General features: G+C 33.5%; 1 protein-coding gene across 3 annotated transcripts in view; it reads left to right on the top strand.

Moving 5' to 3' along the window:
* GEN1 (GEN1 Holliday junction 5' flap endonuclease) overlaps nt 1–20,541 on the top strand; it is a 29,620-nt gene extending 9,079 nt beyond the window's left edge. For all 3 annotated transcript variants that reach the window (XM_082426426.1, XM_082426427.1, XM_082426425.1), the window contains exons 3-14: nt 627–813; nt 5,433–5,609; nt 6,718–6,828; nt 8,930–9,003; nt 10,344–10,435; nt 11,758–11,908; nt 12,212–12,248; nt 12,339–12,419; nt 13,389–13,519; nt 15,420–15,481; nt 17,059–17,199; nt 17,761–20,541. In XM_082426426.1, the coding sequence (XP_082282552.1) occupies nt 627–813; nt 5,433–5,609; nt 6,718–6,828; nt 8,930–9,003; nt 10,344–10,435; nt 11,758–11,908; nt 12,212–12,248; nt 12,339–12,419; nt 13,389–13,519; nt 15,420–15,481; nt 17,059–17,199; nt 17,761–19,082 (2,566 nt within the window). In that variant the 3' untranslated portion in view covers nt 19,083–20,541. The remainder of the gene's footprint in view (nt 1–626; nt 814–5,432; nt 5,610–6,717; nt 6,829–8,929; nt 9,004–10,343; nt 10,436–11,757; nt 11,909–12,211; nt 12,249–12,338; nt 12,420–13,388; nt 13,520–15,419; nt 15,482–17,058; nt 17,200–17,760) is intronic.
* Nucleotides 20,542–27,394: the final 6,853 nt, after the last annotated feature.

Genomic DNA, 27,394 nt, shown 5'->3' with positions numbered 1-27,394 from the left:
TTTTGTTTCCACTTCATTTCGTTGTTGCTGTTTTACATTTTGAGATTTTAAAATGTATTAACACGTCTCGATCTGCCATCTCCATATTGATAACACAAATTTGTACCTCGTACCCTTTGAGCTTCAGACTCATATACTTGGCTGCCTATTTAACATATCCGCAAGGATGCTTCGATGACTAAAAGCCAGAAATTTGGGAGCCATTCTCCCCCTGTTTTGTCCTCCACACATCCAATCCATCAGAAGTCTTGCCAGTTCTACTTCCAGAATATACCCTGCGTTCACAAACTTCTCTCGATGTCCAGAAGCACTGCCTCAGGGGATGCCAACATCTCTTATCTGCCCTGCTGAGATGAAATCTTCGCTAGTTTCCCTCCCTCCTCTCTTGGCCTCCTCCTCCTCCAAACCATTTTCCACATAACAATTAGAATAATCATAAATCTCCTTTGCTAAAAGACACACAGTGGTCTCTCAGTACAGTCTACTTAAAATAAAATCTTAACAAATAAAATGTTATTGCATATAACATTTTTGATATTAATGTTCTTGCCGTTATGTCATACTGCTATGTTGACTTCTGCTATCAATATATGATGATTAATGTATTATTAACTTTTATATTTCAGGAACCTATTTTTTCGTATCTCATATTTAACGCTAATGGACGTAAAACTGGTGTTCGTTATGGAAGGGGAACCGCCAAAGCTGAAAGCTGATGTCATAAGTAAGAGGAATCAGATTCGGTATGGAGGTTCGGGAAAAACATGGTCTCAGAAAACAGGGAGATCACATTTTAAATCAGTCTTAAAGGAGGTGAGCATTCACATCTGATTTAATAATTCTGATTTGAATTATAGAGTATATTTTACTTTGATCAAGTTTTTCGTTCAGTATCCTTAATACTTGTTAACTTTACTGTGACTAGAAGGACAGTGTGAATAGAGGAGAGAGTTTAAGTTTTGGAGTGAAACTCACCTGCATTCAGATTCTGACTCTGGCCATTAGAAACTCTGGGACTGTGGGCAAGATTTTTAACCTGTCTCTGCCTCGTTTCCTACTCTGTAAAATAGGATAGTAATACTTTACAGGGATATGGTGAAAATTAGAGAAAATATATCTAAAACAACCGGTGCATAGTCAGGACTTAATATGTTACATTTTATGACATCTTCAGCACTTAAAGAATTCCCAGAATAGAGGGCTCATTAATTCATACTTTACTCATTCAGGATTAGAGTTCATAGATACAATACGTATTTGGCTTTCTTTAGGGCTTTGTAATTTTAAAAAGTACTTATTGTTATATTTTAATGTATTTATACGTTATATATATTTTTATAAAAATTTAAAGAGAAATCTATAATACGATAAAGTAAGTAAAACAATAGGAAGCTATTATTATTTTGTCTCTTTTTATTTTATTTATTTTTTTATAAATTTATTTATTTATTTTTGACTGCACTGGGTCTTCGTTGCTGCGCGGGGACTTTTCTCTAGTTACGGCGAGCTGGGGCTACTCTTCCTTGCCGTGTGTGGGCTTCTCTTGTTGTGGAGCATGAGTTCTAGGCACACGGGCTTCAGTAGTTGTGGCTCGCGGGCTCTAGAGCACAGGCTCAGTAGCTGTGGTGCACGGGCTTATTTGCTCCGTGGCATGTGGGATCTTCCCGGACCAGGGCTCAAACCCGTGTCGCCTGCATTGGCAGGAGGATTCTTAACCACTGCGCCACCAGGGAAGTCCCCTGTCTCTTTTTAAAGTGTATATACTTTTAAAAATTGCGGTAATCATGCACAAATAATTTTTATCTGGAATTTTCACTTAACATACCCATGTTTCCCTGTTACCATATTCTATTCAAAATCATTACCTTAATGATGGTACAACATGTATGAAGGTATGAAATCATTCCCCATGATTGTATATTGTATTGTATATTGTTTGCTTTTTAGTTCTTCTCTATTATACAGGAAATTATGATGAACACTTTTTTGTAAGCATAGCTTTTTCTTGTGATTTTACGGTAAAATTACCCAAAGTGGGATTGATAGACCAAAGTTTAGGAGTGATTTTATAACTCTTGCCAATTACTTTCTACCAGTACAGATATGAGATAGGCAATTTCATTGCACCCACAAGATTATTGGATATTAGGAGGTTTATCTTTGTACTATTTGGTATGCAAAATCGAAGACATTGCTTTGTTTATATAATACGTATAAATACATATAATACATATTTAATATGTATTGTTCTTTTAATGGTGAGGTTAAACATTTCACTTAGTTTTAGTCCCTCTCTGGGTAATGACCATCATATCCTTTCCCCACTTATCTTTTGAGGTTTTACTTTTTCTTTTGTTCAAATTCTTTATATACTAAGGAAGTAAACCTTCTATCATATTTGCTTTGAGTTCCTATCCCTGTTTTTCTTTTTAATGTTGTTTAAAATGTTAATTTCTTTTAAAAGGCATTGCATAAATTAATAAGCATTTTTCTCCAGAAATTCTATTCTCTATTTTTATGTGACTAAAAATAATAATTTTCAGTTAGTGATTCTTCTACCTTAATGACTATCAGTAATTGAAGAAAATATCTGTACTGAATTCTAATTATTTCTTCTGTAATCAGTTCCTGGAAATATCTATGGTTTACATACTTAAGGCATTAAATACCCAGTATAAAGCAAAAAGATGTTTATGTCCTTTTGAGAAAATTGCTCTATTCCTATTTCTTTATTTCTCTAATTGTGGTGTTCTTAGGCATTTTGTATTGGTTCAATGTTGCCTGCCCATTAATCATTATCATATTTCTGTACACTCAGTTACTAAGCCTTACGTTCTCCTAATCTACTGCCATTTTTAGTTACAAGCATGAAAAGCACACATTAGTCCTCCAACACAACCTCCACCCCACGTGATAGAGACTTAGGGTAGAGAAAATTGCAACCAACCTCATCACAAATTCTGTGCTGGTTTTTGAACAGAATCTGAAATGACTTTTAAACTCTTGTTTTTTATGAAAGGATACTTTTTATGTATGGGTAAATTAGAAACAACTATGGTGTTGCAGTAGCACCTATAACAAAACCGTCTCTCTAAAGTCACCCAGCCGGAGTTCTGAAAAGCACCTTTTTTTTCGACATAGTACTTTGTCTTTCTGAACCTTGTCCACCTTGGGCAACATCTGGCAGAGGTTTTTATTACATCATATAGCATGCAAACAATTAATCAGTTACAGCAAAAGAGATGATATTTTTTCTGTCTCTAGAAACTACAGGTAAATAGCCTCTTTTCCTCACCATATCCAGTATTCCTCAGTGATAGAATGAGAGTATCACATATGACAAGAAAGAATGCACTAGGCTGTAAAGCTAAACTATAAGCTACTCAGCTGGGTTAAATTCATAACCCCAAGAAAACCACAAATTGATATAAACATCCTGTACAGACGTTTGACTTCCTAGGAGCACTCCATCTACGTAACCCTGTGTGGTTCCGCATAATGTGAGAGTTTCATCGTACAGGGGAGGTGATAAGAAGTGAACTTTACGGTCTCAAGCCAAAATTGTGTAATAGCGTCTTCTTTGGAAGGGCTCATATTGGGATGATCATCATGTGAGAAGAATTGCTGTAGTTTTACAGATGTAAATGTTAATGTGATTAATTATTATTATGTCAAGATATTTTCAGACTCTTGAGATAATAGCGTTGAACAAAACAATGAAAATTGCATATTCATTACTTTTTTAAGTACTTTTAAAATTAATTTTTTAATCGAATATGGATTACTTTTTAATTGACATTAAAATTTTTAGCTTTTCCTTTCAGAAAATTTTAAACGAATACAAAAGTAACCCATCACCAATCTTTAACAATTATCAACTCTTGATCAATTTTGTTTCATCTATACTCCCACCCACTCCTCTACTCCCACATTTTTTTTTTAACATCTGTATTGGCGTATAATTGCTTTACAATGGTGTGTTATCTTCTGCTTTATAACAAAGTGAATCAGCTATACATATACATATATCCCCATATCTCCTCCCTCTTGCGTCTCCCTCCCACCCTCCCTATCCCACCCCTCTAGGTGGTCACAAACCACTGAGCTGACCTCCCTGTGCTATGCGGCTGCTTCCCACTAGCTATCTGTTTTACATTTGATAGTGTATATATGTCCATGCCACTGTCTTACTTTGTCCCAGCTTACCCTTCCGACTCCCCGTGTCCTCAAGTCCATTCTCTATGTCTGCATCTTTATTCCTGTCCTGCCCCTAGGTTCTTCAGAACCATTTCTTTTTTTTAGATTCCGTATATATGTGTTTGTTTTTCTCTTTCTGACTTACTTCACTCTGTATGACAGTCTCTAGGTCCATCCACTTCACTACAAATAACTCAATTTCATTTCTTTTTATGGATGAGTAATATTCCATTGTATATATGTGCCACATCTTCTTTATCCATTCATCTGTCATTGGACACTTAGGTTGCTTCCGTGTCCTGGCTATTGTAAATAGAGCTGCAATGAACATTGTGGTACATGACTCTTTTTGAATTATGGTTTTCTCAGGGTATATGCCCAGTAGTGGTATTGCTGGGTCGTATGGTAGTTCTATTCTTAGTTTTTTAAGGAACCTCTGTACTGTTCTCCATATTGGCTGTATCAATTTACATTCCCACCAACAGTGCAAGAGGGTTCCCTTTTCTCCACACCCTCTCCAGCATTTATTGTTTGTAGACTTTTTGATGATGGCCATTCTGACCGGTGTGAGGTGATACCTCATTGTAGTTTTGATTTGCATTTCTCTAATGATTAGTGATGTTGAGCATCCTTACATGTGTTTGTTGGCCATCTGTATATCTTCTTTGGAGAAATGTCTATTTAGGTCTTCTGCCCATTTTCGGATTGGATTGTTTGTTTTTTTGATACTGATCTGCATGAGCTGCTTGCAAATTTTGGAGATTAATCCTTTGTCAGTTGCTTCATTTGCAAATGTTTTCTCCCATTCTGAGGGTTGTCTTTTTGTCTTGTTTTTGGTTTCGTTTGCTGTGCAAAAGCTTTTAAGTTTCATTAGCTCCCGTTTGTTTAGTTTTGTTTTTATTTCCATTTCTCTAGGAGGTCCCACATTATTTTGAAGCAAATCCCGGACATAATATTGTTTTAGTATTTCAGTACCTTTCTCTAAAAGATAAGGGCTCTTAAAAAATAAAAACATAACCACAATATAATTTTTATTATTGCACCTAAAAGTTTAATACTAATACTTTGCCATTAAGTATTCAGTGCTCAAGTTTCCAGTTTTTTCTTAAGTGTAATAAGTTTTAAAACACCTAAATAGCTACTATTAATATTTGTGATATAGAAGTAAGTTAAACACTGAAAAAAGCAGCAATAAAAATGTTCTTAGATTTGTTGCACCTACTTTTTCTTTGCAGTGTCTTGATATGCTGGAATGCTTAGGAATTCCCTGGGTCCAAGCTGCTGGGGAAGCTGAAGCCATGTGTGCTTACCTCAGTGCCAGTGGTTATGTAGATGGCTGCCTCACCAATGATGGAGACGCTTTCCTTTATGGGGCCCAAACTGTTTATAGAAATTTCACTTTGAATACCAAGGTATTTTTTCTTTCTCTTTTTCAGCATTTGTTTTACACACTACTTTTTTTAAAGGGATTAATTCTTGGCACTTAGCAATCACTAAGTAAAATGTTTACTGTTACTAAAAATATCAGTGCCACATAGTTCATTCTCTTTGAAATGTGGATTTCTCTCCTAAGGGCTTGACTTGTTTCACAAGGTTTAATTCTAAATCAGTTTCAACTACATATTATAAAATTGCATACAATATGTATTGCCTTGACCCAGAATTTGCACTTTTAGTAAGCCTCAAAAACACCTCCAAATATTCAAGGAGAGATATACAAGGATGTTAACTGCAGCATTGTCACTAATTACAAAAATTTGGCAAACAACCCAAATGCCCATTGATAGAGAATGGCTAAATACAGCCACGGTTCTCATGGAGGGAGGTAATACATGGGACATTTTGGTTGTAACTGTTCAAGGTTGGGCAAGGGAGACTATGGACCTTTGGTGGATTGGAGCCAGGGAGACTAAACCTCTTGCCAAAAAATTCTGTTATCTTTCTGAAAATGCTCCCAGTGTCCCCATTGAGAAACACTGCCTTAGAGTCCATCTAATGTAAGCAATCATTAAAAAGGTATGTATTATTGATATTAAAGATACAGTTATATCAGTGGGCAGGAAATATTGCAAAATAGTATTTTTATATAATCCTATTTTTACTTAAAAATAGTGTAATAAATATTTGTATGTATGTGTCAAAGAACTTGTTTCTTAGAAGAATATGCCTGATGCTGTTAATGATAGTTAACTTCTGATGATGTAATTACAATAATATACAATTTCTATAATATACATTTTACAGTGCTTAATTGTGCAAGATGAAAATCTACTTTTGTAGACACCAAAAAACAATAAAGAGGAAAAAATGACTACTATAGTTAATTTTTTAAAGCCATTTTTGAAACTATGGCTTTATTTCCAGATACTGAAGTGTTAGATTTTATGAAGATTCTGGTGATCAGGATAATGTTAAACTTATAGGAATAAACATTTAGAAACAGCTTTGACAAATTATTTTTTATAATTTTTTTTTTGTTTAGTTTTTTGAAGATGAAACTGAATCCGTTCTTTCTTCTAGGACCCACATGTTGACTGTTATACAATGTCATCCATCAAGAGTAAACTAGGTTTGGATAGAAATGCTCTGGTTGGGCTAGCAATACTACTTGGCTGTGATTATCTTCCAAAGGTACGCTGAAATTGTCATATTCATTTACTGTTCAGAGTGGGGTTTTTTTGATACCTTACGTGCTGCATAAATATGAATTACAATATCATTTTATATAATTAAGAACCTAATTTAGAATATAGGTGTAATAAACTATTCAGTAACTAAAATAATCAGCATTTCAAGTGGCATTAAACAGCTTGCTCATCATGATACTGAATGTTATAAATGAGAATAGAATTATAACTAGTACCACAGCTTAAATCTCAGTAAACCATTACTCTAAGAGTTTCACATTCACGTTTGACTATCCTTTTAGAGAAATGTAGGAATTACTCTTTCCTTGTCTCTTGCCAATATTAGTTTCTATCACTGTTGTCTGAGTTTTGCATCTCCATTGTAGCTTTCTATTTGTGCACATGCTCAGTGTTATTGTTACTGTTGCTAGGCAACATGATTATTGGGTTAAGCCATTCATCCTTCCATGCCTCTTAGCATTGCATTGAGTTTTGCTCATGAAAACCTTTTATTTTATATCTTAAGATACACAATATAGTTCTCTGTAACAGGTATAATAGGTGAGGGATAAATTAAGAATTACAATGATAACCACATTCATAAATACGATATTTAAAAATATAAAATGACTTGTACTGTAGCTCCTACTATTTTTATATAGTCCCATTATTATGTCCCTGCTGATCATCTTTGTATCCTTACTAAACCCCTCATTATACTATAGACTCTATCCCCAAGAGAAGTCTAAAGAAGGATGACATATAATTTTTTTTCACTAGAGCTTGGGAGAGGAAAAAATAGTAGGATAGTAAAATTATTAACTCTAATTTCTAATCTGTGTCACCAGTGACCAAATAGAGAAATCAACAATTTTTTTTAACTAGTAAGAAAAGAAAACAGGAGGAAAAGAACTGTTAAATAACACAGAAAATAATTATTATAGTTCTCATTCTGAAATAGATTTCTGTTTCCCATATGTAATTGTATCATAATTAAAGTCTAAAAACAGCTCAGTGTTGAATATAAGAAAAAATTTGCAAACTTGAACTCACAGAAACCAATTTTAGCTGCAGTGGTATTACATTATACACTAGCCTTACCTATTTTGATTTTTTGTTTCCTTGCAACCAAAACTGCTATCTATTTATATCATTGTACCTAATGATCTTTAAGACTCTACTATCATGATTTGCCTAAAAAAATTTAATATGTAATTAAATGCTAATACATGAAGGGTGACATACAAAATATCCAGCAACTGTTTTGCTAAAGACATAGGCTGTAGAGATGGAAAATGCTTCTGGATACCCTCTGTTGTGCTATGTGTTACCCTTTTAGCTGAATCCTGAGTGTAGGTGGGTTGGAAAGGGAATTCATTTTAAGGGGGAGACCCCTTTGCTGGCAGGCACTCAGGGTACATGGGCATTGGCTATTTACTAACCAGTTTAGAAGTATTTTAACACTGGTATGTCTCTCCTGATGCATGTCGGCTAAAGAACAGCCTTGCTTACAATGACGTATTAATAAACTTTTATAGGAACTGGAAGACTCAATTTAAACCAGAAATTGTCGTGTGAATATACATTTATTTATATATTTTTTGTGTAGGAAACTTAATGCTTATTTTAATTTTCTTAAGTTATTAATTTCAAGAGTTAACTTGGAACTCTCCTTTGTTCTCTTTGGATATCTGGATCTTTAAATATTATATGTTCATATAATCAAATGAACATGCCTTTTCCTGATTACAAATATAACATAAAGTTAGGTCAAATTAAAATACTATCAAAATAATTAACATAGAAAATGAAAGCCCTCTAAAATTCTGTTCCTCCCTCTCCTAAAATAAACAGTCAGTGGTTTGGTATATAACACTCTGACTTTTTTGTTTGCATAAATTAACAATATAATTGTTATTTAACTTACAAATCTAAATCATACTGTATGCTATTTTGCAATTTTCATTTTACACGTAACAATGTGTCTTGCACACAGTTACCTCATTCTTTGAGCTACACAATCTTGCATTGAATGGACATCTCACCCTTCATTTATCTATTCCCTAGTGATTAACATTTGAATTTCTTTTCCCACTTTCTGAAAGGGAGTCCCTGGAGTTGGAAAAGAGCAAGCATTAAAACTTATAAAGATTTTGAAAGGGCAAAGTTTACTTCAGAGGTAACTAAAAATTACTTTTTCTTGTGACATTAGTCTTTTATTCTTGTTGAACTTAATAGTGAATACAAAAAGTATTGTGCTTTCCAAAAAAATGTTTTGTATTTTTAAGATGATCTGTATTTTTATTTAAAATCAGTTATTTTATTTATTCAGAAGTTTTCCAAAGAAAACTGAAAAGTATATGTCCTAAGCCATGTTTTGGTTTTTTCAATATTATTAACTCATTACAAACACAAGTAGTAAGATGTCAAATGCGTTTATTTATAACCATGGGCATTTGCCACAGGCTATTTTAGACTATTTCATCAACAAGTAAAGATAAACTAACATTAAATTAATTTTATATTTTAAATTACTTTTTATATAAATACTTTGATACTATATTTTTCTATAAATGAAATGCCTGACATGTTGCAAATATTTAATAACACTTGATCAAAAATTTTACTTGACTGCCCTTTGTTCTATAGCCACAAATTTAGTAATACGTTAATTCTAATGAATTAACTGTACAATTTGAGGATACAAGACAGTTAGGATACAGAGTATATTAACGTTTACAACCTGTGCTGTTTAGTTTTGAAAGCATGTCAGTTATATTTACTTGATGAGGACAATGTTTTATAAAAATTAATACTTATGATGATAAAGTATAAAATGAATAAAAAAGAAAGGAACTAGGACACTGGGGACTTAAAATAGTCCTTGCCTCCAGTAGTTATGAGATAGTGAGTACATGAAAGGAAACATTAAGTGGTAGAAATGAAGAACGGGTGACCATGAGAAAGATTTCAAATAGCCATGCTCTTTCTTTTAGTGCTTCTCTTTCAGCTGTAAAGCTACTGATAGATCTAAGACTTTAATAAACTCATTATTAACATCAGTGATTACTGTTTTCCAAAGCAGAAAAGCAAAGGTATACTTTGGCATGGTGGTGAGTTAAGGCATCATTTGGGAATTGTGAAGAATAAAATAAAAAAGGAAAAGCAAGCAAATATGGCACTTGGCTAACTACAAATCATTCTTATTGAGACAGTTTCAGCAAATATGTACTTTTGGCAACATTTTATAAAATATTTGCCTTCACGCTTGAAAATAATGAGATTACATTTTGTTATAATTATCTGTCATTCCAATTTTTATTAATTTAGACTAACCTTCCCCCTAGTTATTTTTAAGTTTTTATGTTTTTATGTCCCCAGATTGGGACAGCAACTTCATCGCCAAAGGAAAAATAAGTAGGCAGGTGGAAAGGAACAGAATAGCCTGATATTTGAGAACATGGCATTTTGGTGACCTTATTATTTATTTTTTCTTTTTAATACCATTTTCTTTTAAAGGTTTAATCAGTGGAATGAAAAATTTTGTTACTCTAATTCACAACCATCAGTCGTTAGCAAACTGGCTCATTGCTCTGTATGTTCCCATCCAGGTAAGCAGACATAGGGAATGATACCTCTAGAATATTATTGTCTGATACCTACGTTTTCATCTCTGTTCTTATAGTACTTTTTACATACCTACCTTCCTTACCAGATTGGGAACCCTCAGTGTCAGGAGTTGTGTCACATACACATAGTAGGCACTCGATAAATATTTATTGAATGAAATAACGTGATGTAAATGATAAATAGAGGATATGTGCAGTTTCGAACTATGTTATCAGATTACTTTGATCCTAAAATTATGTTTTCAATTTAGAAATCCATTTTAAGAAAAAAAATTGTACTGCTAAATCTTAGGGGAAAATGGAAATGAAATCATTTGCTTATGTATCAGTGATTTATCTTTATATATTTAAAGAATTCTTAACTGTCTTATAGTGCATTTTTATTGTGTGTGAAGATAGTGGCTTAAAACTAATTTCTAATACATGTTCACTGTTAAGTAGCTTGGATCCTGTTCATTAGTCTTGATAAAAAAATGATGTCCCTGACATGTACTGGGTTAAAAAGGCCTTTTGCTCTCAGGAGAGATTAAGAGATCATGTTAGCTCATCTTTTAAAAGAAATTCTGCTTTATCTATTTGTCTTAATATGTTTTCATTAGCCTTTTAAAATGATAGATGAAACCATGGAAGAAATCAATGTTTTTATAGATAAAATGCCCTTCTGTAGTTTTTTTGGTACCTTATAAATGATGATTTTAGGTCATGTCAGTTATGTATGTTCTTTGTGTTCTCAAAAGTGTTGAAGGTAGTCATGCTTTCCTTTTACTGGGCACTAGGACCCCACACCCAGGCCACAATCACAATTTATGTTCCAAGCATAGTTTAAAAATAGCTATATAGTAACTGAGAGCTAGCCACTAGCAGAGGTAATTAACTGCTCTATTCTTTTCATATTCTTATTAAAGAAACCATTTCATGAATTATTCTATTAACTAAATAATGTTTTACTAATAATGTCCTTCTTTTCTTGTATGTAGCTACCACATACACCACAGTTTTCCATTTGAGATTATTATAAATGTATAATTTCATATTACAAATTAACACTTTCAGACAGAAGGGTAATTTACAGAAAAAAAATAGTGTCATGTGATAGTAATAGCTAAAGATCTACTTTATCGTAAGAATTATTATTGTGTTCATTACTCTATTCAGCCTAAATGTATTGAAACCCTTCTATATGCTAGGCATTTTGCTAGGCAGTATTTGTTTTTGAAAATTCAGATAAGGGTAAAAAAAAAAAATGTACATCGAAGGTAATGCTAAAAAGCAGTGAAAGTCATACTTTTTGTGTCTCCATGAAGGTTCACCTAAGGATCATGAACGTAATGGATGCAAATTATGTAAAACTGATCGATATTGTGAGCCACATGATTATGAATACTGTTGTCCTTGTGAGTGGCACCGAACAGAACATGAGAGACAGCTAAATGCAGTAGAAAACAGTATTAAGAAGTAAGTTTTTTGTACTCATTGTTTCCTGATGTGGCCTATTTATACACCTGTGGTTGAATTATTTCTTCATAACTTTCCCCCATGTAGATTAATAACGTTTCACAGAATCCTTTTCTAGACTCTGTTCAAAAATTAGGCTATCTTAGAAGATAGTAATTTAATAATGTTTCATTGAGAAGCTTGATGACTAGGATACTATACAAGGACACTTTCCATTAAATGAGAAGAGAGTAAATGGATGATTTTAGAGTCTATCTAAAATTGCCTGATTGTATTAATAACATGTATATAACTTATTTTCAGAAAAGCTTGCAGTTGTGAGGGATTCCCATTCCACGAGGTAATGAGTAATAATTCAACCATGTGTTTATCTCAGAAGCTTTTTTTAAAAGTTTGACATCTCAATTGCTATTTTCTGTTCTCTTGCTAGGTTATTCAAGAATTCCTTTTGAACAAGGATAAATTGGTGACGGCAATCAGGTACCAAAGACCTGATTTATTATTGTTTCAGGTATCTGAAAATAAACTCTTATTTTACAGTGTGAAGTTGGATACTAGGAAGATAAGAAGGGGTAATCACTTTGACTGATCTGAGAGGAGTTTGAAATAGATGGCTCTTGAGTGCATATGTATTTTTCAGCATTTATATCTAATCTCCATTCCTTTGCCCCACAGTAACTATACTTTGCAGCCCATAAGACAAATCACAATTATGCTGTTCTTTACAAGACACCTTAAAGACCATGTACAGATGTATTGTATTCAGGGATATGTTGGGGGAGAGATACTAATAACCAGAGAATGTAAAGATATATATTGTTATTATATATTGTTATGGAAGACAATATATTGTTATGGAAGACAGTATAGTTTACAAATGCATTGAGATTTGTAATCAGTGACTTAAATTTAAATTTGGACAGTCCGTCGCTTACCATGTGACCCTGGATATGTGTTTTCCTCAAAATAGAAATAATATTACTTATCTTGTGAAGTCACTATGCAGATTAAATGAGATTATTTATATTAACCCCTAGTATAGTAGCTAGAGAAACAGAGTGGCTCAATAAATTGTAACTACTTGTTGCTTAGCTCTACCAAGAACAGTAGTAATAATGGCAACCAACATTCATTGAACATTTAAAATTTGCTGTTATATTTAACACATTACATGTAATCTTCCCTAACTTTATAATGTGTGTGCCGGATTATATTTTACAGAGGGAAAACCTGAGGCTAAAAGAGGTTAAGTAACTGACCCAAATCTAGGAAATATTCTGACCCTCAAACCCAGAACCCTCACACTTACATCATTGTGCCATATTGCCTCCGTAGGAGGCTCACTGTTCTTTCTGGGAATATTCTCGTTGATACAACTTTAACTAATGTTATCTCTTAAGGAAAAGATAATATCACCCTGAGAGTGCTGTTTGTCTCCAAGAGATAACAAAATCTTGTTTTATTTTTATTATATTTACAGAGATTTACTCTTGAAAAAATGGAGTGGCCCAGTCACTATGCATGTGAGAAATTGTTGATACTGTTGACGCACTATGACATGATAGAAAGAAAGCTCGGTAGAAGGAACTCTAATCAACTACAGCCACTTCGGTAATATAAAGAATTGTATGAATATGTCCCTGTGTTTTCATTGGAATATTTTATCTAAAATATTCTTCTTAATATCTTTAATAGTGGGATATATATCTCTTTGTTTTATAAAAATGGAGGAAAGGTCTACTGGAATATTAAGAGCTTATTCAGGGCTTACAGTCCAGATAACATAGTAAGTTCATGCTTTGACACACTTCTCTGCCTCAAACATATAGTAATAGTAGACTATTAAAAGAAATAAATATAAAAAGATATAGCTAGGATTAAATAGATAATTATTTCCGTGGACCAGAAAGGGAACAGAAATGTAAAGTGAATGGAGGGACTGAAACGGAGAATTGGTGGCTCTCAGTGAAGGGTATATGATTATTCATTGTACTCTTCTTGAAACTTTTCTTTTTTTTTTTTTAATTTATTTTTGGCTGTGTTGGGTCTTCATTGCTGTGCGCGGGCTTTCTCTAGTTGTGGTGATCGGGGGCTACTCTGCGTTGTGGTGCGTGGGCTTCTCATTGCGGTGGCTTCTCTTGTTGCGGAGCACAGGCTCTAGGCGCGCGGGCTTCAGTAGTTGTGGCGCGCGGGCTTCAGTAGTTTTGGCACACGGGCTCAGTAGTTGTGGTTCACGGGCTTTAGAGTGCAGGCTCAGTAGTTGTGGCGCACGGGCTTAGTTGCTCCGCGGCATGTGGGATCTTCCCGGACCAGGGCTCGAACCCGTGTCCCCTGCATTGGCAGGTGGATTCTTAACCACTGCGCCACCAGGGAAGCCTGAAACTTTTCTTAAGGTTTGAAAATTTTCAAAATAAAAAGTTTTGGGTAAAGTATTAAAGAAAAAAGATAAGCTACAAAGGAGTGACAGTCTGCTACCATACATCTTTCATGACAATAGTAGATTCCAGAAGATGATGGAGTAATATTTCAAAGCTTTGACTAAAAATAATTGGCAACCCAGACATCATTAAAATTATTCACTCATTGGCAAGGCATTTTCAGACATGTGAAGACTAAGAGTTTGCCACTCACAGACCCTCATCAAAAGCACTGTTAAAGGATGACTTCAGCAAGAAGAAAAATGAACTCAGGGGGAAGATGTGGATAACAACAAACAGTGGCCAGCATAGAAACTGATAAAACATGTTTAGCTAATTTAATAAATGGAATGGAAAAAAATATCTATATAAATAATAATGCTTGATGGTTAGTATATGAGGATGATAATAAACTAAAACTCCCAAAGTATGCATGTAAACAGTTAAGGGTAACGACTAAAACATTAGAAATACAATCTCTATCTTTAAAACCAATACATAAAATAAGAAAGTAAAACTATCTAACTGAAAGAATACAGGAAGGTGAAAGATGGAAATAGCATAGAAAATCTTAGTAACCAAAAACACAAAATAACATGTATGAATGAATCCAACTATATCAGTAATCACAATAAATGTAAGTGGATTAAACTCATCTATTAAAAGACATTATATCAGATGAGTAAACAAAACTCAACAATATTCTGCTTTATAGGGCATGTACAGAATAAAATTATGTTAAGTTTGAAATTAAAGAGTTTTATAAGATTTAACCAGGCAAATATTTACCAAAGTGGTGTAGCAAAATTAACAGAAGCAAAAAAGACTTTAAAACAAAAACCATTATTATGGAAAAGAGGAACACTGAATATAATGAGAGGAAAAATCTACTGATAAGATCTAACAGTTATAAACTCTATCTTTTAAATAAACAAGTCAAAGGAATAGCTATACAATAATTCTTAAAACATTTTTAGAATATTATTAAAACAGAATAAAAATTAATGGGAATTGAATTATTCAATCTACAAATTGAAAATTTCCAAAAAACTCATGCAATTAAACCTCATTAGATGAGTTTTTTTTTTTTTCAGAATTGTTAAAAACCGAATCAGAAATGGAGTTCATTGCTTTGAAATAGAATGGGAAAAGCCTGGTATGTATACACTTTAAGCAAAATTTATAACATTTGGTCATGTATGTTTAGCAAATATCATATACATATGTAAAACATATGTATGTATATAAAAAATAAAGACGAAAATGTATCACATACACCAAGGATTAATTTCATAGTTTACCTGTTCTGTGTAAACAGCCGTTGACTAATAGTAAATATTTAAAACTTAAGTAATTTTATTTTAATGTCTTAAATTGATATTTCTTTTGTAATTAATGTTTACAAAAACAATATGGAAATAGTTTTGATTTATATTTCTCAAGAAAATACTGCTACAAATGGTCTAGTCATTGGATTTCATTGTATAGCTGGGTCTAAAGAAATCAGGGTTGCTGAAAAGCACCTGGGGTGCTCTTCCTCTCCTTTCTTTACTCTGTTTAGTTTTCATGGGAATTTATAATGGTCAAATTACTCTTCTCTTCTACAGGCAGAAATACAGTGAACTCTGAATTAGCTCCAAAACTGAAGGCAAGGAAAGCACAGATCATTTAAAGTGGAAAATAATACCAAATTCATTTGTATTTGGCTTTGAAATTAGATTGTATAATTACATGTGAGTGAGTGAGAGAACAGATTTGAAATGAAATAAAATCAAATGAAAGTTGTAGGTGACTTTGAAGAATTACATGATAAAGAATTAGATAAGTTGTTCTAAGCAATAATAGGAAAATAGCTAAAGAATTTTGAAAACTGTTTAGGAACAGTTCCACCAACTCTAGTAGATTTTCAGGAAAGACAATGGCATTAACCCAGTTTGGCAGTGCATCTCCTTTGTTAAGAACTGAGGATTGGGTGCCCACTTTCACTTATCCTTGTAGGAGTTATCCCTTAAGGGAAAAAATGTACCCCACACTACTTTAACTAAGAAATATTCTAAGTTCACTGGTTTCCATTGTTTCTACTTTAAACTCATCAACTAATAGTTTCATTATAGTTTGGCTTCTTATGCAGTTTTGCCCTCATATAAGATAAATACAAGAATCTAGTCTACTATTTACATATCTTATTGTAAGTTTACGTATAAGCATTCTCATTTTCATTTATCAGGTGCTTGTGAGTCCAGTAAGCCCAGGTGTGTCCTCAAGAGATTGATAACCTTTGAAACAACAATCTGGAAAATAGTGATAGTTTTGATGACCATTTCAATTCTGTCCTTTTCAGAAGCTACCACTAAAGAAAGCCAATGTTAAAGTTTTAGGAAATTGTTTCCATTCTTTATCTGAAATTTTACACTTATTATATGAAATTAAAACAAACTAACCTTATCTAAATGAAGTTTTCTATTCTCTAAGCTGCTCCTACCATCTCTGAAGCAAGAGAAATTTAAAGTTCTAATTTAAAAGGAACCTCTTTCCAGCTCTTCCCAGGTGGAATAAAATCACTTCTGTACTAGTATCAACAGATTATTAGAATAGAGATGTTGTAAAGCAAGATTTGAATGAATTATCCATTTGTGAATGACCTAGTTGACTTGGTAAACTGAAGTTACCTGGAAAAATGTAATATTTCAAATCTGTAATTAAAGCTGTTTTATTGTATTTTTAATCCTTTAGAACATTACTCTATAGAAGATAAACCTGGAGAATTGGTTTTACAAACAATAGAAGAAGAATCATTGTTTGAAGCAGCTTATCCTGAGATTGTTGCTGTTTACCAAAAACAAAAGTCAGAAATTAAAGGCAAGAAACAAAAAAGTAAGTATCACATTTGATAACTATTTAGGCTGCACACAAATATTACAAAAGAGCGACCCATCCTATTTGAATCTATCTTGTCCAAATTTTGTTGAAAGTTCTGTAAAATCAAGAGTAAGGATTGTACTTTTTCTTCTTTGTCTCAACACACTTTGTTTTAAAATCTAAAAGCCAAGAATAGACCGTTCTGCTCTGAGTCTGCTAACTTAACTGACTGTTAGTAATTATACTAACCACTTATTGAGCAACTAGTATATATAACATATTTTGGATTTTAAATACATTTTCTTTATTTCCCAGAATTCAGTGAGGAACTTACAACATTATTTTATAACATGCCACTCAATTATAACATTGTTTCCAAAATAAAATATTTTATAATATTTTATTAATAATTATTTTGTTATAATTATGTATAACACAGTTTTCAGGAATGCTCTGAGACAAAAAAGGCAAAAATTGATCATACAGAAGATATTTGATCTGAGCTCTTTAATTTGTTTACCCATATTAGGAAAATAAAATAGATTTTAATTGTATTATATATATTTTTTCTTTCAGGCATGAAAACTAAGTCTAAAGAAAACAATTTGCCAGAATCAGATGATATGATGACTTTTCAATCACACATGACTTTAAAACCCACATGCGAAATCTTTTCTAAGCAGAATTCCAAGTTAAATTTGGAAATTTCCCCTGATTCTACATTACCCCAGGAATCTATTTCTGTGTCATTGAATACCTTGCTTTTACCTGAAGATGCACCCTGTTTGAATACACAAGAACAGTTAATATCTTCTCCAAGACCTTTGGCTGTGCAGCAAATTAAAGCTGTCAGTAAGTCTCTGATTGCAGAATCTAGTCAACCCAGTACCTCATCCCATAATATATCTGCAATTGCTGATCTGCACTTGAGCACCATTGACTGGGAAGGTACTTCTTTTAGTAATTCTCCAGCTATCCCAAGGAACACTTTTGCTCATGGTGTAAAATCGGAACTTGAAACAGCTATCCCTGATAGCTTTAAAAATATTACAGAGCAATTGTCATGTGAATCAGAATGGTGCACTACAAACATTAATAAACTGTTCGATTGGGATCTTCAAAAGACTGATCCTGAAGAGCACCTACTTTCTGGCATTACTGATTTACATCTTCAGGATTTACCTTTAAAGGAACGAATACGTATAAAATCATCATATCCTCAGAATAATATACAACCAGATGATGATCTGAAAACATTGTCCCTACTTACTGTACAAGAACACTGTATTTCTAATAGTAGTTCTGAATGTCTATCACATCTTTCAAAGGATCTTCTAGGAATTCATTTGCAAAATGAATCTAGAAACTGTAAAGTCCTAAAAGGAAACCAGCTGTTTCAAGAAAACTATAAAGCAAATACTTATATACCTTATTCTGTCAATAACCCAATAGTAAAGACCTCCAATGTTAGAATTGGACCACCAAATACTGCTTTAGATTATAGTAGAAAAGTTGATGTGCAAACCGCTCGGAAAACTGTAATGAAGAAGAGTGTTTGCCTTGACACACATTCCTCTGGTGAAGAAATTATCCCAGAGTCTGGGAAAGCTAAGTCCACAACTCAAAAAATGAAACAGAGTTCTCAGAAACATAGCCCAGCCCAGTTCAAAAAAAATGATGCCAACAAATTGAGTAACCCTAAAGCACATATTAAAGAAACTGAACAGTGTGTCCAGCCTTATAAAACAGCTGGAAATGAAGAAACCTGTTTCCAAGATGCAGCAAAAAGGTCTCTCAGTTTTCTACAGTGTCGTGAGGAAAAAGACGTCTCTGGTACCTGTTTGGATAGTCCTCTTCCTTTAAGTCAGAGATTAAAACTAAGGTTCCAAAACACCTGAAATTAAATTTAAAATATTCAAGTATAACTTATAATTCTAGTACTGTTGGCATTAGCAGAAGCAGAAGGAAGGTATCTAGTTAATGTACATTAGAAAAATTTAACGTGATTCTATATGTTGTGAGACACTTGCCATTTTAATCAAAACTGTAATAAAAAATGTTACCTAAAACTTTGGTTTTAAAAGACGATCCTCTGTAGTGAAAACTTCAGATAATGTATATTTTTATAACATACTTTTCTCATTAAAAAAAAATCTTTATTGATTATTCTTTAGTTATATCCTTAAAATATTAGTACACTACTAGACAGAGTAAATGCTCCATTCATTTGCTCATTTTTATTCATTTCTTCCACAAGCCCCTAAAGCATTTTTTGATATTCCAGCTTGTTCCCAAGGGAAAACTCTTTATAATTGCCTGCATTCTCACAACATCTTCTGTTGTGCCTTTCTGAGAGTTAGATTAGCTTTCAATGTGAAGATACTTTCAGCTGCTCTCCCAGTTTCAGTAATCTTATTCTCTCTTGTGAGGGACAAAAAAAAATGGAAAAGGAGGATGATGATCAATATATATAGTGAAAATCATGGTTGTGGCAGCTGAATAAACTGAGGAAATCTACTTCTTACATATCCCCAGAAGTCCACAGGTATGCCAAGTGGAAAAAGATTTGGAAAATAGAATGTATAACCAGAAGAGGATTAGGAACTTGCTCAGGATCATACAGCTAATTAATAGTGGTATGGGAACCAGATTTCTTGCCTCTCAATTCATTGGTTTTTCTGTTAAAATTTTTCTTCGATAGCACTTTTTTCTTCCCCTTTTGTTTTAACAATGCATCTATACGATATTAACTACAGTACCTCCAAATATTAAGCTATTCATTTATTTATTTAGCACTCAAGAAGTCTAAAGGGAACCAGATTGGAAAGATAAAAGTAAAACTGTTGCTACTTACAGATGACAAGATCTTGTGTTTATGAAATTCTGAGGAATTCACTAAAAACTATTAGAACTGATAAATGAGTTCAGCAAGGTTGCAGGATACAAGATCAATATATAAACATCAGTTGTATTTCTATACCCTTCTAATGAATAATACTAAATGAAATTAAGGAATTCTTTTTACAACAATAACAAAAAGAATAAAATACTTTGGAATAAATTTAACAATAGTACAAAATTTTTACTCTGAAAACTATAAAATATCATCAAAAGAAATGAAAGAAAACCTAAATAAATGAAAAGACATCCCATGTTCGTGGATCAGAAGACTTAATATTAAGATGACAATACTCCCCAAACTAATTTGCATATTCAATGCAATCCCCATCAATTCTGGCTGATTTCTTTGCTGAAACCAATAAGCTGATTCTAAAATATATACGGAAAATTAAGGGACACAGAATAGGCAAAACGATCCTTAAAAAAAAAAAAGAAATGGCAGGACAGGACTTGCCCTTCCTGATTCTGACTTCAAAACTTACCACAAAGCTACAGTAATGAAGAATGTGTTGAATGGCATAAAGGTAGACAGATAGATCAGTGGGATAGAACTGAAGGTCCAGAAATACGTCCTCACATTTATGTTCAGTTGATTTTCAACCAGAGTGCCAAGACAATTCAATCGGGAAACAGTAGTCTTTGAGCAAACTCTGCTGGTACAACTGAATATCCACATGCAAAAGAATGAAGTTTGATCTCAACCTCATACAATATAAAAAAACTAACACAAAAATGGGTCAAAGACCTAAATATAAGATCTAAAACTATAAAACTCTTAGAAGAAAACATTAACATAAATCTTTGTGACTTTGACTTAAGCAAGGGTTTCTTAGATATGACACCAAAAGCTAAGGCAACAAGAAAAAATAAACTTCATCAAAACCAGAAATTTTTGTGTTTCAGGGGACATCACCAAGAAAATGAAGAGACAACCCACAGAATGGGAGAAACTATTTGCAAATCATAAATGTAATAAAGGGGCTTATATCTAGAGGGACTTGTATAAAGAACACTTACAACTCAATAATAAAAAGACAAAAGTGGGTAAAATATCTGAATAGATATTTCTTCAGAGAAGATATACAAATGGCCAACAAGTGGATGAAAACATTCTCAACATAATTAGTCATCAGAAAAATGAAAATCAAAACCACAAAGAGATGCCGCTTCACAACAAATAAAATGGCTAGAATCAAAAAAGACAAATTTAAAAAAGTGTTTGGTGAGGATGTGAAGAAACTGGAACCGTCATAACCTATTGGTAGGAATGTAAAATGGGTCAGCCACTATGGAAAAAGACTGTTGATTCCTCACATGGTTAAACATAGTTACCATATGATCCAGCAAATCCACTCCCAGGTGTATACCCAAGAGAAATGAAGACACACCCACACAAAAACTTGTAAACAAATGTCCATAGTGACATTATTCACAATAGCCTAAAAGTGGAAACAACTCAAATGCCCATCAACTGATGAATGGATATACAAAATGTGGCATTTCAATACAACGAAATATTGGCAATAAAAAGAAATGAAGTGCTGATACATATTACAATGTGAAGTTTGAAAACATGCTATGTGAAAGAGACCAGTCACAAAAGACCATATATTATATGGTTCAGTTTGTATAAAGTGTTCCAAATAGGCAAATCTATAATATATAGAAACACAAAGTAGACTCATGGTTGCCAAAGGCTGGCAGGGAGGGGAGTTTGAAGAAGGAGAAGGGAAATAACTGCTTGTAAGATGGGTTTTGGGGGGAGTGGGTGATGATGAAGATGTTCTAGAATTGATTGTGATGATTGTGAAAGTTTGAATATACTAAAACCATTGAATTCTGCAATTTAAATAGATAAATTCTGTGGTATGTGAATTATATCACAATAAAGGTGTTTTAAAAACAAAAAGAAATTGTGGAGTTTTACCTGTCCAAACTCTTTAATATCTAAAATGTATATAGTCTAACCTCACTGTCATATATGCACTGCCATCATTATTTTCTAGATTTGAAAATAAGTCCAGAAAAGTGAAGAGATTTATTTTCCCAGGACTGGAGATGGAATTGTGTTTATTTATCTAGTATTTATTTCATTATGCCATGTTGTAAAATTAGGATCAAATTTGGGATACATTTGAAGTTTTGTGCTTTTCTGAAGTTATGATTTTCTTGTGGTTTTTTTTGAAAATTCTACTAAAAATATATAAAATACTTTGAATCAAGTGTAACATTGTTTTAGAAAAGTGTCATGTCTGCAGAGCACTTAATATATATAAAATCTTACTGGACAAGGAGAGTACTAAATAAAGGCAGTCAGTCCTCTGCTCTCAAGAAACCCACCTATTCTAATTGAACTGATATATTTTTTAAAACCTAGTGATTATTTGTATTGATATAAGTGTATACCTTTGAACAATCTGGAGGATTAAGGGCACCAACACTTACCCCCCACCCTGCACAGTCGAAAAGCCTTACAAAGCCTTACAGTCGGTCCTCCGTAATTGCGGTTGCACATCCCAGACTCAACCATCCACAGATCATGTAGTACTGTAGTACTTATTTATTGAAAAAAATTTCGCCTAAGAGTGGACCTGCGCAGTTCAAACCTGTGTTGTTCAAAGGTCAACTGTATTTACTTCTTAAGGTAATACTTCTGTGTGGTTAATTAAAAAGGTGAAACAGTACAAAAATATAGAGAGTGAAAAAGTCAATCTCCTTTCTATCTTTAATGCTCAGACTCCAATTCTTGCATCTAGAGGCAAACACAGTTTCTAATTTCTTGTAGATCCTTCCGGAGGTGTTCTGTACCAACATATTAATGTATCTTAGAAATTTCCCATGTTAGGAAATATGATGTCTCACTCTTTAATGACATCAATATCCCTACGTGTGTATCTTTGCGCAGATGCCTAGAGATATATAGTAGATGTGAATGTCATGTTTGATTTTAACTGTTGATAAATGTACAATTGAAACATTTTTAAATCTCTAGGGCTAACTAAACTATTGAAATTCAGATATGTGAACTAAATCATATGAATGCTTTTAAAACTCATATTTGACTTTGCTGTAAGCTCCCTCTTTTAAAATTTTCCCATATGCCCTTAAATAGTTAAGCATAATTGTAAATGACATGAATTTACATATGAAAATAATAAATTTACTTTGAAGACCTGACATTAAAAAAAGCTGACAGTATGGCTACCAAGAGTGTTATTTCCGTGGCAAAATCACCACATTTTAGAGTTTGACCAGTTCTGAACTAGTACCACATATTTTTAGTAATCTCAATTTTAAATGCCCATGTAATGTAAGTTTTTAATTTTTCAAGGAATCATGCTTTTGACATAAATTGGACATTAATTACTTCGTAGGTGTGTGTACAGCTCTAAGTTCTGAGGTTAGAGTTGTACAAAGACCCAATACTCTACATTGAAGGGGATGAGTATGAAATTTTACTTTGGAGTAATTAATTTTGTTTTGAACTGCTCACCTGATCCCACACCCAGTCAGTTTATGTTCTCAGAAATAAACCTAAAGACTCAATTCCTTTTTCACTGACTTTTTTTCTTTATTGAAGTTTAATTTACATACAATAAAATCCACTCATTTTAAGTGTAAAGTTTGATGAATTTTGGTAATTGTATACAGTTGTGTAACTTCCACCACAATCAAGATATGGAAAAGTTTCCCTTAAGTTTCCTTACGCTCCTTTGCAATTAATCCTCTCTCCCAAGCCTTGATCCCAGACAACAACTGGTACTCTTTTCTCACTATGGTTTGCCTTTTCTAGAATTTATATACATGGGACCATACAGTATATAGTCTCTGTATTTGACTTTCTACTTAGCATGTTTTTAAGACTTATCTATGTTGTCTATATTAATATCTTGTTCCATTTCATTGTAGAATAGTATGACATAATATTGATATACCATAATTTTTTATTCTTTCATCAGTTGATGGAAAAATAGGGTTGTTTTCACATTTTGGCTGTTATGGATAGTGTAGCCATGAATATTCAGATATAAGTCTTTAGGTGGACACACATTTTCATTTCTTTTGGATAAATATTTAAGAGTGAGATTGCAGGTTCATATGATCAGCATATGTTTAATTTTTTAAGATACTACCAAACACTTCCAAAGAAGCATTGTGTTCCCACCATGGGGGTTTCAATTATGCTACATTATCACCAAAACTTAATATTGTCAATCATTTTCACTTCAGTCATTCTAATTAGTGTATAGTGGCATCTCATTGTGGCTTTATTTGTCTTTTCCTGATAACTGGTGGATTAATTATCATGCGCATATTGGTCATTCATATATCTTCTTTTGTGAAATTTCGATTCTTTTTGCCAATTTTTAAATTGGGTAGTTTGTCTTCTTGTTATTCAATTATAAGTGTTCCTTATTTTTTTCTAGATACAAGATGTGTTTTGCAAAAATTGTATCCCTGAGTCTGTCATTTTAACTGTCTTTCAAAGAGCAAAATATTTAAAATTTTAATGTCTACTTTATTAATTTTTGTTTCCAGTGGCCTATTTAAGATATATTTATCTAACCTAGTGTCCCAGGTATTTTTTCTGTTTTCTCCTACAAGTTGAATGGTGTTTACCTTTTATATTTGGGTCTGTGGTTCATTTCAAGTTAATTTTTGTGTACAATGTGAGGTAAGGATTGAGGAAAAATTTTTTCCCATACAGATATCCAGTTGTGCCACCATGATTTGTTGAAAAAACATCATTTCCCTCATTGAATTACCTTGGCTCCTTTGTTGAAAATCAATGGACCATGTAAGAGTGGGTCTATTGCTGACATATTCTTTCCATCAATCTGTATGCCTTTCATCACTCCAATACCACACTGTTTTGATTACTGTAGCTTTATAGTAAGTCTTGAAATCAAGTACTGTATTTTTGTTCATTGCCTGTATTTTCTTGTCAAGATCACCAACTGACCTTCGTGTTACTAAAGCTAATAAACAATTTACAGTCTTAAATTTAACTTTCTGCAGAATTTGGGACTATTGAACTTCCCTCTTTCTTGAAAATTTCTGTTCTCTTGTTTTCCATGTCAACACTGCCTCTTGGTTTATCTCCCACGTCCTTGGCTATCATTTTAAACTCCTCATAGGCTTAAATATCCACACTCGTTAAATACTTGTGTTCCTTCAGTTCTCTCTCTGGCTCTATTCTCTCTAGATATTTTCTATACTCATGACTTCAACTGCTTATGTGCTTATGACTCAGATATAGATCTTTGGCCAAAGCTTCTCTCCTACTCTATAGATCTGCCCATTTTACCAATTTCTGACATCACCAGGGATGAGTATGGTAATAGAGATGACAGAGGCTCTGAGGTGCTCGACACCTCTAACGCGGGATGTAGTTCCAAGCCTTGCTGTAACTTGTTCCTAGTTCCAAGTGAAGTCATTTGGGTAGTGTACATTCATTCAGCCCAGAAACATTTATTCAGAGTCAAATGAATAAGTATTACACACATCAAATGCCAAGGGCTGCAAGGAAAGACAAAGTGGAGTAAAGCCCAATTTTTACTTTCAAGAAATTGACAAGCTAGAGCAAGGTAGGGCAGTGTGGCATATTTGCATCCAAGAAAAAACTATATTGGCTAACACAGAATTGTTAAATGAATGCAGTAGGCAATCAATATTACAGGAATCTTTCAGAGGAGGGAAGATTCTTTTAGCAAACTAAAAGATTTAGGGCTTTGAAGTATAGGCAGCAGTTTGATTGGCAGAATTGGAGCAGCATTACCAGCAGAAGATATTTCAGTGGATGAGTGAATAACTTGAAGTAACCTTGACACAGATTAAAGAATGAAAGTTGTCATGTTTAGGGAATGGTGAAAAATCCCTTTCAATTGTGGAGTTATTTGGAACTCCAGTCTCTAGAGAACAAATTGCTATGCAGGCAAAGGAATCACCAGGAACTGAGAAGAAGTAATGAGGAATCTGGAGCAGAAAGCAAGCTAGGCTATCTTAGGGCAAAGAGAAAAAAGAAATATAGCAAAGAACCTGACCAGGATGCTAAAGGATTCTGAGTGTATAAACCACATATAAAAGTTTATGTGTGTCCTTTTTGACCCACCTCCTAGAGAAATGGAAATAAAAACAAAACTAAACAAATGGGACCTAATGAAACTTAAAAGCTTTTGCACAGCAAAGGAAACCATAAACAAGACGAAAAGACAACCCTCAGAATGGGAGGAAATATTTGCAAACGAAGCAACTTACAAAGGATTAATCTCCAAAATTTACAAGCAGCTCATGCAGCTCAACATCAAAAAAACAAACACAATTCAAAAATGGGCAGAAGACCTAAATAGACATTTATCCAAAGAAGATATACAGATTGCCAACAAACACATGAAAGGATGCTCAACATCACTAATCATTAGAGAAATGCAAATCAAAACTACAATGAGGTATCACCTCACACCGGTCAGAATGGCCATCATCAAAAACTCTACAAACAATAAATGCTGGAGAGGGTGTGGAGAAAAGACAACCCTCTTGCACTGTTGGTGGGAATGTAAATTGATACAGCCACTATGGAGAACAGTATGGAGGTTCCTTAAAAAACTAAAAATAGAACTACCATACGATCCAGCAATCCCACTCCTGGGCATATACCCTGAGAAAACCATAATTCAAAAAGAGTCATGTACCACAATGTTCATTGCAGCTCTATTTACAATAGCCAAAATATGGAAGCAACCTAAGTGTCCATCGACAGATGAATGGATAAAGAAGATGTGGCACATATATACAATGGAATATTCCTCAGCCATAAAAAGAAATGAAATGGAGGTATTTGTAGTCAGGTGGATGGACCTAGAGTCTGTCATACAGAGTGAAGTAAGTCAGAAAGAGAAAAATAAATACCGTATACTAACACATACATATGGAATCTAAAAAAATAATAACTGGTTATGAAGAGCCTAGGGGCAGGATAGGAATAAAGATGCAAACATAGAGAATGGACTTGAGGACACAGGGAGGGGGAAGGATAAGCTGGGACGAAGTGAGAGAGTGGCATGGTCTTATATTACTACCAAATGTAAAATAGATAGCTAGTGGGAAGCAGCCACATAGCACAGGGAGATCAGCTCGGTGCTTTGTGACCACCTAGAGGGGTGGGATAGGGAGTGTGGGAGGGAGACACAAGAGGGAGGAGATATGGGGATATATGTATATGTATAGCTGATGCACTTTGTTATAAAGCAGAAACTAACACTTTCATTCAAAAAGAAAAAAAAAAATTATGTGTGAGTTCATCAATTCA

Source organism: Balaenoptera physalus, assembly GCF_965194825.1.
Source record: "Balaenoptera physalus genome assembly, chromosome: 15".
Taxonomy (NCBI): domain Eukaryota; kingdom Metazoa; phylum Chordata; class Mammalia; order Artiodactyla; family Balaenopteridae; genus Balaenoptera; species Balaenoptera physalus.
This window is presented reverse-complemented; position numbering and strand designations above follow the sequence as displayed.